The sequence below is a fragment of the Tyto alba genome, unplaced genomic scaffold (assembly GCF_018691265.1).
Source record: "Tyto alba isolate M040663 unplaced genomic scaffold, T.alba_DEE_v4.0 Super-Scaffold_6, whole genome shotgun sequence".
Taxonomy (NCBI): domain Eukaryota; kingdom Metazoa; phylum Chordata; class Aves; order Strigiformes; family Tytonidae; genus Tyto; species Tyto alba.
In genome coordinates, this window is record NW_024881327.1 from 55,520,431 (window position 1) to 55,535,859 (window position 15,429).

The 15,429-nt window shown below is 62.0% G+C and overlaps 1 protein-coding gene and 1 long non-coding RNA gene across 2 annotated transcripts; one reads left to right on the top strand and one right to left on the bottom strand.

Annotated features, from left to right (window-relative positions):
* Positions 1 to 566: 566 nt before the first annotated feature.
* TEX261 (testis expressed 261) lies at positions 567 to 7,911 on the top strand. The gene is made up of 6 exons (XM_042808419.1): positions 567 to 684; positions 3,423 to 3,502; positions 3,920 to 4,073; positions 5,743 to 5,810; positions 6,949 to 7,051; positions 7,377 to 7,911. Exons 1-6 carry the CDS (start codon positions 615 to 617, stop codon positions 7,490 to 7,492), a joined length of 591 nt encoding a protein of 196 aa, XP_042664353.1. The 5' UTR covers positions 567 to 614; the 3' UTR covers positions 7,493 to 7,911.
* A 4,443-nt stretch (positions 7,912 to 12,354) lies between these two features.
* On the bottom strand, positions 12,355 to 13,442 carry LOC122154912. Its single transcript, XR_006167029.1, has 4 exons — positions 13,417 to 13,442; positions 13,220 to 13,273; positions 12,856 to 13,023; positions 12,355 to 12,610 (listed from the first exon to the last, which is right to left on the bottom strand). It is a non-coding gene; the product is annotated as an uncharacterized LOC122154912 (long non-coding RNA).
* Between the last annotated feature and the right edge of the window lie 1,987 nt (positions 13,443 to 15,429).

The following is a 15,429-nucleotide window of genomic DNA, read 5'->3' on the forward strand; positions in this document are numbered from 1 at the left end:
CTGTATAGTTTTGAGGGGGGGGGTGTGTCCCTGTAGGGTTCAGAGTGTCTGTACGGTTTGGGGGGGGTGGGGGTGTCCTTGTATACTTCGGGGTCCTTGTACAGTTTGGGAGTCCCTGTGTAATTTGGGGGTGTCCCTGTTTGATTCAGAGTCCTGTACAGTTTTGAGGGGGTCCCATACTGTATAATTCGGGGTCCCTGCACGGTTTGGGGGTCCCTGTGTGGTTTGGGGGTGTCCCTGTATGATTCGGAGTCCTGTACAGTTTTGGGGGGGGGTGTCCCATACGGTTTCGCAGTGTCCCTGTGAGTTTCGATGTGTGTCCCCCACCCCCCCCGGCGGTTCGGGGTCCCTGTACAGTTTTGGGGTGCCCCTGTACATTTCGGGGTGTTCACCCCCCCCCCCCCCTCCCTTCCCCCCCCCCTTCCGGGGCTCCGCGGCAAGCGGCTGGCGAGCCCTCCGCTCCTGCAGGGGTCGCCGTAGCGCCGGGCGGCGGCGGGCGGGCCGGGCGGCGGCCTCGTCTCTCTTGTTCCGGCGCCGCGTGGTCAGCGCGGCCGCCGCAGCGGGAGCAGGCCCCGGCGGCGGCGGGGCCCGGCCCGGCCCCTCCCGGCCCCGCCATGTGGTTCATCTACGCCTTGAGCTGGCTCTCCCTGCTCATCCAGGTGGCCTTCGTCACCCTGGCGATCGGTGAGCCCGCCGACGGGGGTTTGCCGGGACTCTCGGGGGGGCGGCGGTTGTGGGGGGGGGGGGGGGGGCGGGTCTGGGCCCAGCCGCAGGTTTCTCACGGGGGGGTTGTCGCGATAAGTCGTGTGTTTCTCGCTACGGGGGTGGCTCCAGGGAGGGGGGTAGCCTGGGCTGCTCTTGGCACCCGGTTCCAGCAGCTCCCGGCGGTCCCGGGGTGCTCCAGAGTTTAGGGGGGGGGGTCCCATGGACACCCTTGCGGCCTCTGGGTGCCCCTGAGGTCTTGTGGAAGCCCCAGAGTTCTTGTGGAAGCCTCAGAGTTTGGGAGGGTCCCACGCGTGTCCCCAAGGCCCCCGAAGTCCTGTGGAAGCTTCAGAGTTTGGGGGGGGGGGGGGGGTCCCATGGGTGCTCCTGAGGCCTCTGGGTGCCCCCGAAGTCCTGTGGAAGCCTCAGAGTCTGAGGGTGTCCCATGGGTGCTCCCCAAGGTCCCATGGAATCCCCAGAGTTTGGGGGGGGTCCCATAGGGGCCCCCGAGGCCTCTGTGTGTTCCCGAGAGGTCTTGTGGAAGCCCCAGAGTTTGGGAGGGTCCCACGCGTGTCCCCAAGGCCCCCGAAGTCCTGTGGAAGCCCCGAAGTTTGGGGGGGTCCCGTGGGTGTCCCCAAGGCCCTGTGGAAGCTCCAGAGTTTTGAGGGAGGGGGGTCCCTCGGGTGTCCCCAAGCCCCCCGAAGTTTTGTGGAAGCCCCAGAGTTTGGGGGAGTCCCACGGGTGCCCCTGAGGTCCTGTGGAACTCCCAGAGTTTGGGAGCTTCCCATGGGTGTCCCCAAGGCCCCCGAAGTCCTGTGGAAGCCCCGGAGTTTGGGGGGGTCTCGTGGGTGTCCCCAAGGCTCTGTGGAAGCTTTAGAGTTTTGGGGGAGGGGGGTCCCTCGGGTGTCCCCAAGCCCCCCGAAGTTTTGTGGAAGCCCCAGAGTTTGGGGGAGTCCCGTGGGTGCCCCTGAGGTCCTGTGGAACTCCCAGAGTTTGGGAGCTTCCCATGGGTGTCCCCAAGGCCCCCGAAGTCCTGTGGAAGCCCCGGAGTTTGGGGGGGTCTCGTGGGTGTCCCCAAGGCCCTGTGGAAGCTCCAGAGTTTTGGGGGAGGGGGGTCCCTCGGGTGTCCCCAAGCCCCCCGAAGTTTTGTGGAAGCCCCAGAGTTTGGGGGAGTCCCACGGGTGCCCCTGAGGTCCTGTGGAACTCCCAGAGTTTGGGAGCTTCCCATGGGTGTCCCCAAGGCCCCCGAAGTCCTGTGGAAGCCCCGGAGTTTGGGGGGGTCTCGTGGGTGTCCCCAAGGCTCTGTGGAAGCTCTAGAGTTTTGGGGGAGGGGGGTCCCTCGGGTGTCCCCAAGCCCCCCGAAGTTTTGTGGAAGCCCCAGAGTTTGGGGGAGTCCCACGGGTGCCCCTGAGGTCCTGTGGAACTCCCAGAGTTTGGGAGCTTCCCATGGGTGTCCCCAAGGCCCCCGAAGTCCTGTGGAAGCCCCGGAGTTTGGGGGGGTCTCGTGGGTGTCCCCAAGGCCCTGTGGAAGCTTTAGAGTTTTGGGGGAGGGGGGTCCCTCGGGTGTCCCCAAGCCCCCCGAAGTTTTGTGGAAGCCCCAGAGTTTGGGGGAGTCCCGTGGGTGCCCCTGAGGTCCTGTGGAACTCCCAGAGTTTGGGAGCTTCCCATGGGTGTCCCCAAGGCCCCCGAAGTCCTGTGGAAGCCCCGGAGTTTGGGGGGGTCTCGTGGGTGTCCCCAAGGCTCTGTGGAAGCTTTAGAGTTTTGGGGGAGGGGGGTCCCTCGGGTGTCCCCAAGCCCCCCGAAGTTTTGTGGAAGCCCCAGAGTTTGGGGGAGTCCCGTGGGTGCCCCTGAGGTCCTGTGGAACTCCCAGAGTTTGGGAGCTTCCCATGGGTGTCCCCAAGGCCCCCGAAGTCCTGTGGAAGCCCCGGAGTTTGGGGGGGTCTCGTGGGTGTCCCCAAGGCCCTGTGGAAGCTCCAGAGTTTTGGGGGAGGGGGGTCCCTCGGGTGTCCCCAAGCCCCCCGAAGTTTTGTGGAAGCCCCAGAGTTTGGGGGAGTCCCACGGGTGCCCCTGAGGTCCTGTGGAACTCCCAGAGTTTGGGAGCTTCCCATGGGTGTCCCCAAGGCCCCCGAAGTCCTGTGGAAGCCCCGGAGTTTGGGGGGGTCCCGTGGGTGTCCCCAAGGCTCTGTGGAAGCTCTAGAGTTTTGGGGGAGGGGGGTCCCTCGGGTGTCCCCAAGCCCCCCCGAAGTTTTGTGGAAGCCCCAGAGTTTGGGGGAGTCCCACGGGTGCCCCTGAGGTCCTGTGGAACTCCCAGAGTTTGGGAGTTTCCCATGGGTGTCCCCAAGGCCCCCGAAGTCCTGTGGAAGCCCCGGAGTTTGGGGGGGTCTCGTGGGTGTCCCCAAGGCTCTGTGGAAGCTCTAGAGTTTTGGGGGAGGGGGGTCCCTCGGGTGTCCCCAAGCCCCCCGAAGTTTTGTGGAAGCCCCAGAGTTTGGGGGAGTCCCACGGGTGCCCCTGAGGTCCTGTGGAACTCCCAGAGTTTGGGAGTTTCCCATGGGTGTCCCCAAGGCCCCCGAAGTCCTGTGGAAGCCCCGGAGTTTGGGGGTTCCCTGGGTACCCCTGCGAGTTGCGGGGGGGGGGGTGTGGGGTGGGTGGGGTGTGTGTGTCACCCCCTGCCCTTCTGTCCCTCCGGGGCGCTGGGGCTGAGCCGGCCGTTCCTCCCGCAGCCGCCGGGCTGTACTACCTGGCGGAGCTGATCGAGGAGTACACGGTTGTCACGCGGAGGATCATCAAATACATGATCTGGGTAAGTTTCCCTGTCGCTCCCCACCAAAAATCACGCCCCCCCCCCCCTCCCGGGGCAGCAGCCGTGGCACGGGATGGAGGGAACCGGCACTTGGGAGGCTCCTGCTGCCCCGAGACGGCTCCGGCTCCTGAGGAAGGAGGTTGGCAGAGGCTGCTTCAATCAGCCCCTCGCTTAACGGGGGGCTGGCGGGGGGGGTGATAACCCCTCCTGGGCGACACCTGCGTCCCTCCCCCTCGGCTGGGGAAACTTGAGAGGCAGCAAGGTGGGATTCCCGTTTGGGGGAGCCGGCGCCGAGCGGGAGGTGCGTGGGGGAGATGAGGTGCTGGCAGAGCCTCGAAATCCCCGTGATGGCGGCCGGGTTCCCGCACCCCCGTGTTTGCCCCGGGCAACCCCCGCCTCCCCGCTTCTCTCTTCCAGTTCTCCTCGGCCGTGCTGGTCGGCCTCTACCTCTTTGAACACTTTCCCGGTTTCATGGTGGGCGTGGGGCTCTTCACCAACCTGGTTTACTTCGGGTTGCTGCAGACCTTCCCCTTCATCGTCCTGACGTCCTCCAATTTCATCCTGTCCTGCGGTGAGTGGGCGCTGGGGCTGGGGGGGGGGGGCGCGTCCCCTCCCTCACCAGCCGGGCTCTGGGTGGCAGCAAAGGTTTGGGGTTTGCTGTTGGCCGCCCCCGTGGCTTCTTTTAAAAGGACTTTGAGCTTTCGTGCGGGGCTTTTTAATTGCGTTTTATGATGTGGCTGTGATAATTGTGGCTGGGCCCGGCGGCGTGGCAAGCGCCTTCGGTTCCGTACCCCGGTGCAGAGCCGGGGATGCCGAGATTTCCCGGGCACCCTCTGCTTCACCCTCCAGCCGGTTCTGCTCCAAACTCGCGTGGCAGCGCTGGGGAAACGAGATCCTGGCTGGCCTGAAACTCAGCGTCCTGTTCTGGGCATTCACTGGATTTTGGTAAAGAACCAAAGGGTTTTGAAGCAAACTTTAAAAACGCAGTGTGAGGTAATTACAGCCTGATGTCAGGCAGGGCTGCGCGGGACGGTGCGTGTGCGTCATCGTCGGGGGAGCTGGTGTGTAGAGAAAGAAAAGCTTTGAGACAAAAGTCCACAGTTAACATGGAAATTTGTCAGCTTTGCGGCAGAAAGCCCTGTTAGAAAAGTGCGTTGCTGAGATTAAATCAGGATATTTTATTTTATTTTTTTTTTAATTTTTCCCATTTGCCTCCTGGCTGGTGGGCGCAGCTAATTAGGGGGCTTGAATTAGCAGCACCTCTGTTTTGGCCACAGCAGCCAGCTCACTCGTCTGTCTGCCACGAGCAGCCCAAGCCACGTCGCGGGCTGAACCCGGGAGGAGCTCTGCTGCCGGGGCTGGGCTGGGGGACCAGTTGCTCTGCCAATTAAACTGGTTTTTGGTTTCCTCCCACTGTGAGTTGCCGAGTCTCCTACATATTTTAGTGTCCTGTGCACAGATCTGACTTCACATCCCTGCTCCGAGTGATTTGCAGTGACACCTTAAGTAACAAATTTCTTCCAGCGTGGAGCCCTTTAGCCTGCCTACGACTAAAACACCTTTGCTTCTCGGAGCATCCACGTGGGCAGGATTTTAGCCGCTACTTGAAAAGGAGCGTAGCTCTCCCGTGGTGTGTGGGTCAGGAGCTGCGTTTCCTGGCAGAGCCGGGCTCTTCTGGATCTTCAGTGACGTCCTCAGGCCGGAGAGGACGATAAAGCCGCGTTTTGTGTCGGGGCTGTCTCTTCCTGGGGCTCTCCTGGGCTGGGGCTGCTGTCTTGGCATCTTAACTAAAAAGCGAAAGAAGCTCCGCTTCCCGCCTCTTAAGAGCGAAACAGTGTTTTTCGTTGCCGAGGACAGCGTTAATCCTGCTGTCCTGGCCACATTTCAGCTTGACTTGGTTTACAGATGGCAGAAGAGCTGCTCTCCACAGCAGCTCTCGGGGACTTGGGGTTTTTTTTTTTTTTTTCACTGCTTCTCTCAGCGCTGCACAGCATTAGCAGGTGTCAGGCTGGGCTCTCCAGGGTGCCCTCGGGGACACGGGACTCGGCCAGGGCTGCGGAGAGGCACAAACTGGGGCTGGGATGGGGATGCTCTGGCTGCTCAACACCCCTTTCTCACTAGATGCGTGAAAATATTTTAGCGGCGGGGAGGAGCTGTTCCTCGCAGGGCAGTGGAGGTGGTTTGTCCTCTTCGGTTTCTTCCAGGCTGGAGACTGACTGTGCTGTGTTTTTCTTTGGCAGTGCTGGTTATATTCAATCACTACTTAGCGTTCCAGTACTTCGCTGAGGAGTATTACCTGTTCTCTGAGGTGAGAGACCTTTGGGAAAGAGTCAATCTGTGTTTTTCCAGCCGGCGTGGAGCTGCTGGTGGGAGGAGGGAAGAGGAAAATGTCATTTTTTCGGTCAGCAGTAAGACACACCAAGAATATTTTTCACAGACCTTCCCTAGGGGTTCCCGTGCTTGTTCCCTCAGAAGTCCCAGGGAAGCTGCAGTGTCTTTTCTTGACTGTGGGCTTGGGGCTTTCTCAGCCAGCTGAAGGGCAGAAAAAATACTGAATCTTAAGCACAGATAGTTTTGTTTTTTTCTCTGAAATGCTGAGAACTAGGAAAAGTAGACAATATTTTTTTAAAATGTTTTTGTACGAGCTAACCACAATTCACTTCCCTTTCGGAATAATTGCTCCTCGTTATTTTTATGCCTCTGATGTGCTAATCCCTCTGTGTCACCATCCTCACACCTGCCCGGACGAAGGCCCAGATCCACCAAGGGGCTCGTTTTGGGCCCGACAGTAGCTGCCACTTAGTGCAAATTTTAAAAAGAAATGGAAAAAAACCTCCACCAAAATAAAAAAAAAAAAAAACAAAACAAAACACCACCCAGCCACCTTTTGATGAAGTTTAACGCTCCTCCAGTGTTTGTGTGCAGGAGGAGGCTGGTGTGGCAGCTCGACACCTCTTCCCCTCTCCCCAGAGCGCTGACTCCTGCGTCCCACCCCGGGGCGGGAGGAGAGGTCTGGGTCTCGGGTGTGAAGAGGATTTAATTAGTCATAAGGGCACAGCCAATTTCCTGTTTTTTTTTTTTTTTTTTTAATTGCAGTCTTTAAAATTCTGGGGTTTGGGAGCAGGCAGGGTTTTCCGGACAGGAGCGAGGGCTTTTCCTGTGTGCCCTGTCCTTCTGTGGAAGGTGCTGGGTGAATTTTATCCCCTTAGCTTCGCAGGACGACGCTGTCTCAGCACCTAAGAGACTTGGGAAAAGTTGCGTTGCCGTTCTCCCCCTTCGGTGCCCTTTCCCTCGAGGGGTTCAGGTAGAAACTTGGGGTGTATTGTAGGGAGGTGCGGCTGGGGCTGGGGCAGGGCTGGCGGGCGTCAGCCCGGACAGCAGTCAGCGTGTTGAAGGCCTCTGAGCGCGTTGCAGCTCTGCTCTCACCGCCTTTGCTCTGCCCGCAGGTTCTCGCCTACTTCACCTTTTGCCTGTGGTTAATCCCTTTTGCATTTTTCGTCTCCCTGTCGGCTGGAGAAAACGTCCTGCCTTCCACGGTGCAGCCTGGAGGTGAGGCCTGGGCTGGTGTCTGACAGGGGCTGTGCTCAGCACCCCCGTTCCCTCTGCGCAGAAGGGGTAAACCCTCCCAAAAAAAACGAGGCAGGAAAAGGGGGGGGGGGGCGAGCAGAGTGGAGGGCTCTTCCTGCATCTCTCCCGTGGCGTTCCTCAGCCTCTCCCCACGGCTGAAGGAAAGGCAGCTCAGGATTTGGGCTCCCTGTCAGTGGCTTCTGCGCTTTAAAAGCGGCTCAAGCCTCACCCTGAGATCGGATGCCCCGCACCAGGGCTCACCGGGTCAGCGGGTTTGCGTTTGATCGCCCTTCCCTCCTCTCCGCAGACGACGTGGTCTCCAACTACTTCACCAAAGGGAAGAGGGGCAAGCGCTCCGGTATCCTCCTCATCTTCTCTTTCATCAAGGAGGCCATCCTGCCCAGCCGACAGAAGATTTACTGAGCCCCGGCTGCGGTGAGGGAGCAGGGCAGACCCAGACTGTGCCGCGGGCTGCGAGGCAGCGCCGCCCCCCAGGCCTCTCTCCAGCCCTCCCCCGTTGTCTCTCGACGGGATTTTTCTGGGATGGGATAAACTGGGCGATGGCCGGAGGTGCCAGCAGCGCTGGACAGGGGCTCGCGCCTTTTTATTCCAGCTCCGATGATCCCCCGCCCCGGGGGCTGTGTGCAGGAAGGATGTTTGGCTCCAGGTGAGGGACCTGGGAGCTGGTGTCACCTGCTGGGGTTTAAAAGCCGGGAGTTTTGCACGTGGTGTAGTTTGGCCGTGGGGGAAACGGTTCCCTTGGCGCGGCAGCGGAACGTGCTCGACGTTTAACTGAGGTTTACACAGAGCCATTAATTAAAAAAAAAAAAAAAAAAAAAAAACCAAACCAAGTCACCAAACTGTTGAACTCCTGCATATTCCGCTGGGAGCCTGCCAGCGCTGGAGGATGCTGGCGTCCCCCCGAGTCTGGAAGGACTCAGCGTAGCTTTTTGTTTGATTTTAATGTTGGGAATACCCATTTTCCTCTGGTTTTGCCCGGTGCGGCCCCGCGAAGCCGTTTCACGGAGGGCGATTCTCGGCTTCCCGTGGGTGTCGTCTGCTCGCCCTCCCCAGCGCTGCTGAACTCGCCGGGCCTCCCTCCTTTCCTAGAGGGGGATAAAAAAAAAAAAAAAATTATCACACTGAGGAGGAGAACCCTTTGTTCTTGGTTCTTGTAATCGTAAAAAACCCACCTTTTTCCTCTTTCCTGCTTCGTTCAGCCTGTGCCAGAACTAGATCTCCCCGTGCCCGCCCGGAGCCGGGGCCGCGCGCGGCTGTAGCGCAGGATTGCCCCGGCAGCGTGGTTTCACGATTCAGGAAGGCTTTTTGAGGCGTTTCTGAGGAAAGTGGCACATTTTTTTTTTCCCCTCCCAGCCAGTTCTGGCTGAAGGCGAAGGTGAGGCCCGCGGTCCCACCACGCCCTCCCTGCCCCCCGGGTTTGTTCAGGGCCCCCCCCTCCCCGCTAACGCTGGCGTGTGTTGATGCTGATTTAACAGAAGTGTGGTTTCTGCTGGAGAGCTGCTCCTCTAATAAAGGCTGTAGATGAAGTTCGCCGTATGGGAGAGGCTGGGTGCAGCGTTGGGCTCCCGTGTTGAGTTGGGGGGGGGGGGGGTGTCGCGTGAGGGAACAGCCCCCGGATTATTTTTGATGTTTTTAGAGAAATAGCGGAGGATGAGAGAGTGACGGAGGGGACTAGAGGGCTGCAGGAGGCGCAGCGCAGAGGCTTTGGGAAGCGCCGCTCCCCGGGGGGGGTCAGCAGGGGGTGCGTGTTTCAGCGCGGAGCTCTTGGGTATCGGGGTGTCAGAAAAAGGAAGGGAAAAGCACTGGAAGCGAAGCACACGAGAAGGGGCGAGGGCACGGGTGGGAGAAAACCCATCGGCCTGGCCCGGAGCGCCGGGAAGCTGCTGGAAAAGCGGCTCCCCAGCTCGGGTGCCGTGCTGTAATTCTGCTTCAAGGCCCCGGGGTGGGGGACACCGGGCCTGCGCGCCGTCCCCTGCTTTTCCCCCTTCCCTGACAGCGTTAAAACTGCGGCTGAAAAGAAAAAAAAAATAACTTTCCAGCCGCGGAGGAGGGATGCGGAGCTCCTGGATGTGTGTTCGCAGCTCGCCTCGGGTGCAGCCAGATGGGCCAGGGTGGGCGAGGTGAAACCCCCCCCCTCGGGCTGGGGCTGCGTGATGTGTGGGGCAGGGCCGCTCGCCGGGCTCGGGTCGGGGTTTAAATTCCGTTTTATCCCTGTGGATGTGACACGGGAGGGATGGAAAACTCCGTGAGAGCCGTCACTGCCGCGGCGGGGAGAGCCGGGCGGGGTGGAGGGCTTCAGGGAGTCCTGAGCCAGCGGGTAGGATGGCAGCGGGGAAGATCAGTCGCCTTAATGTCCCTTCTGCCCAGCCTTTTTAATCCTCATTTTCCCGTTCACTTCGCCAGAAAGCGAGGGTAGATTACTTTGTGTTTTTTTCCCAGATGACAAGTCCGTTTTTCCTGACTACTGCTTGTGATCACCGGGTGTTTTAAGATGTTAGTGACACGCTTACCTGAATCTGGTTCAGCTCAAAGAAAAGTGGCGGAACCAGATGATAGCGAGTGAAACCCTATAAATATTTAAAAGGCAGGCATCAGAAAAATCCCCCTGCGTGGGGAGAAGGTAACGCCACGAGGGCTCTGCTCGGCTCCTGCTCTAAGCAGGGAGGGTTGGCTCCTGGAAACGCGCCCGGCGTGGGTCAAAATACCCCGTTCCTTGCCCCGAGACATGGGGACGCCGGGAAATCTGGGGAATTAAGATATATAATCCCTCGTTATTCACGGGGACGAGGCAAGGGCGCTCCGGAGTCCGCCCGCAGAGGGTTTGCGGGAAGCTCCGGCTTCCAAAGAAGCGTGAGTTACCGCGTTGATGAAGGATTTAAAAGTCCCGTAGGTGAGCAGGTGCGTCTCTGCCGGCTCGGAGCTCCCCCCCCCGGCTCGGGGAGGGTGCAGCCCCGGCTCTCCCGTCCCGCGGGAGCGGAGCTGGCATTGATTTTCACGGGCGTTTGGAGGGTGTAATCAGAGGAGAGGAATTCACTCGATACGGAGCGGGCAGCGCGGCGGTGGGAAAGGGCAGGCTGCCGATGAGTAACCGCGCTCGGGCCGCGGCATTTCCCCCCCTGCTCAGCGCCGAGCCGGGGAGGGGGTGACGTCAGCGGGGATCGAAATGCCAGAGCCGGGGGGTGCCGGGTCCCCTTGTGCTGGGAATCACCCCAAAAGCTGGATTTGGAGAAATCCAGCTCCGGCCAGGGAAAGGGGAAGGGCGGGGGCAGCCTCCCAGGGTTTTCCGAACTGGTCCCGGCGGCTCTCGCCTTCTTTTCCAGGAAGAGGATCTGTTCCGCGGGCTGACGTTCATCCGTCAGGCTGGGGAGCTCGTAGGGCTCGCGAGCAGCCTGTCCTTGTCTGCTTTCCACACGGCAGCCCTCAGGTGCCTGGAGAATGGAAAGGCCGGGGTGAGAAACGCTTGGTGATTAGAAAGATAAGCTCCTTGCCTTAAATATTTTAGTTCAAGTTACCTACGCTCTTCGAGAAGGAGAAAGAAGATGTGTTTTAAAACAAAACAAAACAAAAAAAAAAGCAGAGGGATGGAGTGCTGGCACAGCAGCCTGTCCTGGCTGTCCTTGGGGAGCGGGGGGGCCGCCGGTGCCCGGGAGGGGACCTGTCCCCTCCTCGGCTGCGGAGGAGACCGCTCGCCCTTTGAGGCCGCCGCGTTCCTGGCGCGTCCGTGTTCCTTGGGGCTGTTCGCTCTGACCCCAGACAGCTCTTTTAATTGTTGCAAAAAGGCATCGTGAGGTCGTTGGCTGGAAGCGGAAGGTGCGTAAATCCAGACTGCAACTGAGGCGTCTGTTCTTGATGGGGAGGGTAATTAACTCCTGGAAGGAGCTGCAGCCCCGGGAGCAGCCGCAGTCCCGGCTGCTCCCGCCTGCGCTTTTGCACAATTGAATAAACTATTTAGGGAAAGAAAAAAACAAACAAAAAAAAAACCCCCAAATGGTCCTGCCTGCATCCTGCCTGTCCCCCAGGGTTGAGCAGCCCTGGCTCAGCCTTCTGTAGGGGGTGCCAGATGTACGTGCCTGCTTCTATAGGGGCCTCACCCCTCCCCGTAAGTGACCGGCAGCACAAACCTGCCCTGACCCCCTCTGCGTCCCCGCGGCATCCTCCAAAGGGAGGGGTGGCCCCTCCGCCCGGGGAAGGGACACTTGAGGACCCACCAGCCTCTCCGGCACGTGGCTTTCCCCCCCCTCCCCAAAACCCCACGCTGGGGCGATGGTGGTGGAGCCCTTTTCTCCTGGGTTTTAGCCCGGACCCGGCCCGTCCTCCCTGCTGCGAGTTCTGAACCCGAGCTATGCGGGTTTATCTGCACTAAAACCAGCCCCGAGAGGAGACGGGGGGGGGGGGGTTGCCCCCGGCTAATTAAGCACCTGGTGCAAGGCAGGAGGATGCTCTCTCGCTTGCTCTGCCCCTGCCCGGCAGCTCCTGCCCGCAACAAGGCAGCCGAGCTGCAGAAACCACAATTAAATTCAGTTTTTGTGGCTCTTTGGATTTAAAAGGAACAGCTGGGGCTTGAAAGCTCCTCGGGACTGGGGGGGGGGGTTTGGGAGCGGCCCCAGAGCTCCTCCTCCGGAGCAGCAAATTTTGGGGAGCAGCTTGAGGGGAAACCCCATCTCCTGCTGACCCCAGTGCTTAAGAGCACCAGCCCTTGGAGTGACTAAGGGTCTGCCGGCTCCCTGGGGACCCCAGCCTCAGAGCTGCGTGCCTGGGGGGACCGTTCACCCCCTGAGCTGGGTGTCGGGGTACGTGGGGGGGGGAGCATGGAGCCAACTGGGAGCCCAGGAACGCTGGGCCTGATCCCCAAGCGACGTGCTGGCAGTTTGGGGGAGCCCCATCCCACAGCTGTGGCTGCAGAGTGTGGCCCCACGAGCCCTCCCCGGGGCTGGACCCCCCTCCTGCTGAGATGGGGCTCTCCCGGCGGGGGCTGCCTGTGGAATTGGGGGGGGGGGGTGTGTGTGTTAATGGCAAACCCGAGAGCTTCACGGGTCTGGGGGTTTTGCCTTGCCACGTTACGCGCAGCCCTGCCCGGCTGCTGGGCACCCTAGGGTGGCAGGAGGGTGGGTGCCCCGCTCCGGGTGGGGTGGGGGGGGGGTCTCTTGCCAGGACCAGTTTGCAGCAGCTCCAGTGCCATCCCCAGCCCTGTCCCACTGTGCCACCCCCTCGCCCAGCAAGACGTGCCCCTCTGGTGACATTGCAGCTGGGGGGGGGGACACACACCGGTGCCACCTCTTTTTAATTAAAACACGAGAGGATGGGAGCTGCTGGAAGATGAGGGTGAGAGCTTGCAGCAGCCGTCTCCGCCAAGTAAAGGGCAGGGGGGGGGGGGGCTCTACCCCAGCCCCCCCCTGCCCCCGGCCGGGCGGGTGAAGGGCCGGGTCCTGGGGAGACCACCCACCGCCCGGGGTCGGAACGGGACCCCGTCCCCGCTCCCTGGTGAGCAGCTGGACGGAGCCGTGTCGACGTCCTTGTCCCCTGGGGAGAGACAGACAGACAGACAGACGGGGAGATGTGAAGCGGGGTGGGAGCGAGCGCCAAGAGCCCGCGGGGACGCGGGCCATCGCCCGGGAGCTTGTCACCGGGACCGGTGACGGGAAGGGACCGCGGAGCATCAGCGGGGACAAGCGTGGGTGTCACCTCTGCGCCGGCCCCCGCGGGTGTTCTCATAGCAGGGTGACCCAGCACAAGCCCCCCCCTTCACCCCCCAACCTGCTCCGTACCAGCACCCGGCCTCCCCGCAGCCCCAGCATCCTCACGGTCCTGCGGGGGGGGCCGGGGGGGCCCAGGGTGGCATCCAGCGCCCGGCGCCGGCGCTGCAAGATGAATTCCAGCTGCCCGTCCCTGCCCTTCGCGCTGCTCCGCCGCCCGCTCGCCCTCCTCACGGCACCCTAAGGACCACCCCGCACGGCCACCTCCAGGCACCAGCACCCCCCCCCCCGACGCAGCCCACGCAGGACGGCTGCAGCTGGGGACGGTGGCGGTGTGTCCCAGCGTGATGGCCCGGGGTGGGGTGGGGGGCGTGGGGGGTGTGAGTGGGTGCATATGTGTGTGTCCCCCGCATCGAGCTGGGACGTCGCTGCTCACCAGGATGCCCTGCAGCTCCAGCACCGCGCTCCTCCGCTTACTAGCCGCCGGACCCTGCGGGAGGGGGTGGGAGGAGATGCGGCCGCATCCTGCCTGCGCTCCCCACACCCACTCCGGGGGTCCCCGGGGACCACCACCACCACCACCTCCACGGGATGGGGGTGTCTGGCAGCGGCCAAGCCCAGGTCGCTGCCCACCTGCTCCGGGGGCCCCCGCTCCTTCGGGCCGCAGGACCACCCCGTTCTTTATCCGCTCCATCATCTCCTGCACGGCCCGAGCTTTAACGTCGTCGGCTCCTGGCTGGCCTGCGCGGGGAGCGCCGTGCTGAGACCCCACGCGCTCGTGACAGGGCTCGGTCCCTGCTGCAGGTGGGGAGGTGCCACCTCCCCGCAGCTCCCCCGTACCCGGGGTCCCTCCCACGAGCCCAAACCCAACTGTGACCCAGGATACGACCCTGATCTTCCACCCGTGCCGGGCAGTACAGGGTGCCAGGACCCTTTGGGGAGCAGGGGGGGCTGGGAGGGCGCTCGGCACCCCACAACAGGACCTTGGACATTTTGGGGTGGATGGGAGATGCCTGGACCAGTGTGGCGCTGGCAAAGCCGATGAAGCCCCATCCTCCAGTGCCCAGGGGCCCTCCCGTGGCCACGGCACTGCTGGGGAGCCCCCCACCACGGCACTGGGACCCCCCCGGGTTGCAGCGGGGCAGCCGGGGGGGGGGGACACGACACTTACTGTGCTGCAGCTTTGCCAGCCCCTTCCTCTGCCTGATTGCCGAGAGCGGGCTGGAAGGGAGAGGGGAGGTGAGAGCCTGGCCGAGCTGCACCCCCCCAAAAAGCCAGGCGCAATGCCCAGTGTGCCCACCACCATCTCTGAGCCAGGCACACCTCATCTTCCCCAAAATCCCATGGGGGGGGCTGGCCCCCACCCCGCACCCTGCCCCTCCTGCCGGGGACGATGCTGGGGCACGGCTCGGGGACAGCCTGGCACGGCGGGCGAGAGCGATGGGGTGGGGCAGGGAGAAGGTTTTGCCCCCCGCCCCAACCCGGCTTATTTGCTCCGGCAGAGACGAGCTGGAAGCCCCGGAGCTGCTTTCCAGAGGTGAGCGGGCGCTGCCCGTCCGTGTCACTTACTCCACGGGGACGGTGGGGCGGGCGGTGGCAGCGGCGGTGGCGGCGGCGGCGCGGGCGCAGCCGGCTCGGGGGGCGACGGGTCCTGGGCCAGCTTCTCCTGCAGCCACCCCACTGCAAAGGGGGGTGCGGTTGGGGCTGTGTTGGGGAGCCTGGTCCCCCCCCCCGCCTCCCACCCCAGGCGGCACCGTGGGCAGCCCCCCCGCGCGGGGAAGCCACCCACCTTCCTCCTCCAACCCCGCCAGCCGCCCCTCGGCCTCCCCCAGCCTCTTCCTCAGCTGCTGGTTCTCATCCTCCGCCGCGGCCAGGGCAGCTCGGGCCACTTCCAGCTCCTCCGGCTCCGGCCGCCTCCCCAGTTGCTCCTCCAGCTCCTTCACCTGCGGGAGAGTTGGGGCGGGGGGGAAGCTGGTGTGCAGCCCAGGAGCTGGGGACCCCCCCCCCACCACCACCACCCACCTCCACCCGGTGCCATCCCTGCTAGGGGCGTGGATGCTGCGCAGCCCCACGAATTGGCCGTTTGCGAGGAACTTCCAGTTAATTTTAAGGCAAGTCTCGGCTGGGTGATGGCAGCCAGGTGGGCTGGGGGGGGGGGGTGTGTGCTAGCCGGGGGGGGGCAGGTAACTGAAGGGGTGAATGCCTCAAACATTCATCAGGGCGCATGGAAGGGTGCGCAGCTCCCTCCCTTGAGGCTGTGTGGCCAAATTCCTTAGATAAGCCTGAAAGGGAGGAGATGCAGACTGAGGAAAACCGTATGTTGGGCTAAAAGATCAATAAGAGAGAGAAAATGGATAACGGCCCAAGAGGCAAAAACTGAGGAAAAAATAAAAGTGGTAGGGGGGAGCACGACCACTGACTCAGCCCCTCAACACACGCACAGAACCCACACTCCACCTTTCCCTCGTCTCTCATGGAATACCTGCCTCTCTCGGTCAAGTATGCAAATCAGCTGATAAAATTAACTTTAAAAGGCAACAGAAAACTTTGCCTGCGGTGCACCCACTACCCAAGATTATTGGATCTGAGACAATGCTGGAACCTGGGTGGTGATCTGGATTCTTTGACTCCATTTCCTTTTCCTTT

Bases quoted from the DNA above. Each gene is read 5' to 3' on its own strand.
- TEX261 (XM_042808419.1), top strand. From the start codon at position 615: ATGTGGTTCATCTACGCCTTGAGCTGGCTCTCCCTGCTCATCCAGGTG. The intron at 4,074-5,742 runs GTGAGTGGGCGC...TTTCTTTGGCAG, and splicing joins CAATTTCATCCTGTCCTGCG to TGCTGGTTATATTCAATCAC. The intron at 5,811-6,948 runs GTGAGAGACCTT...CTCTGCCCGCAG, and splicing joins AGTATTACCTGTTCTCTGAG to GTTCTCGCCTACTTCACCTT.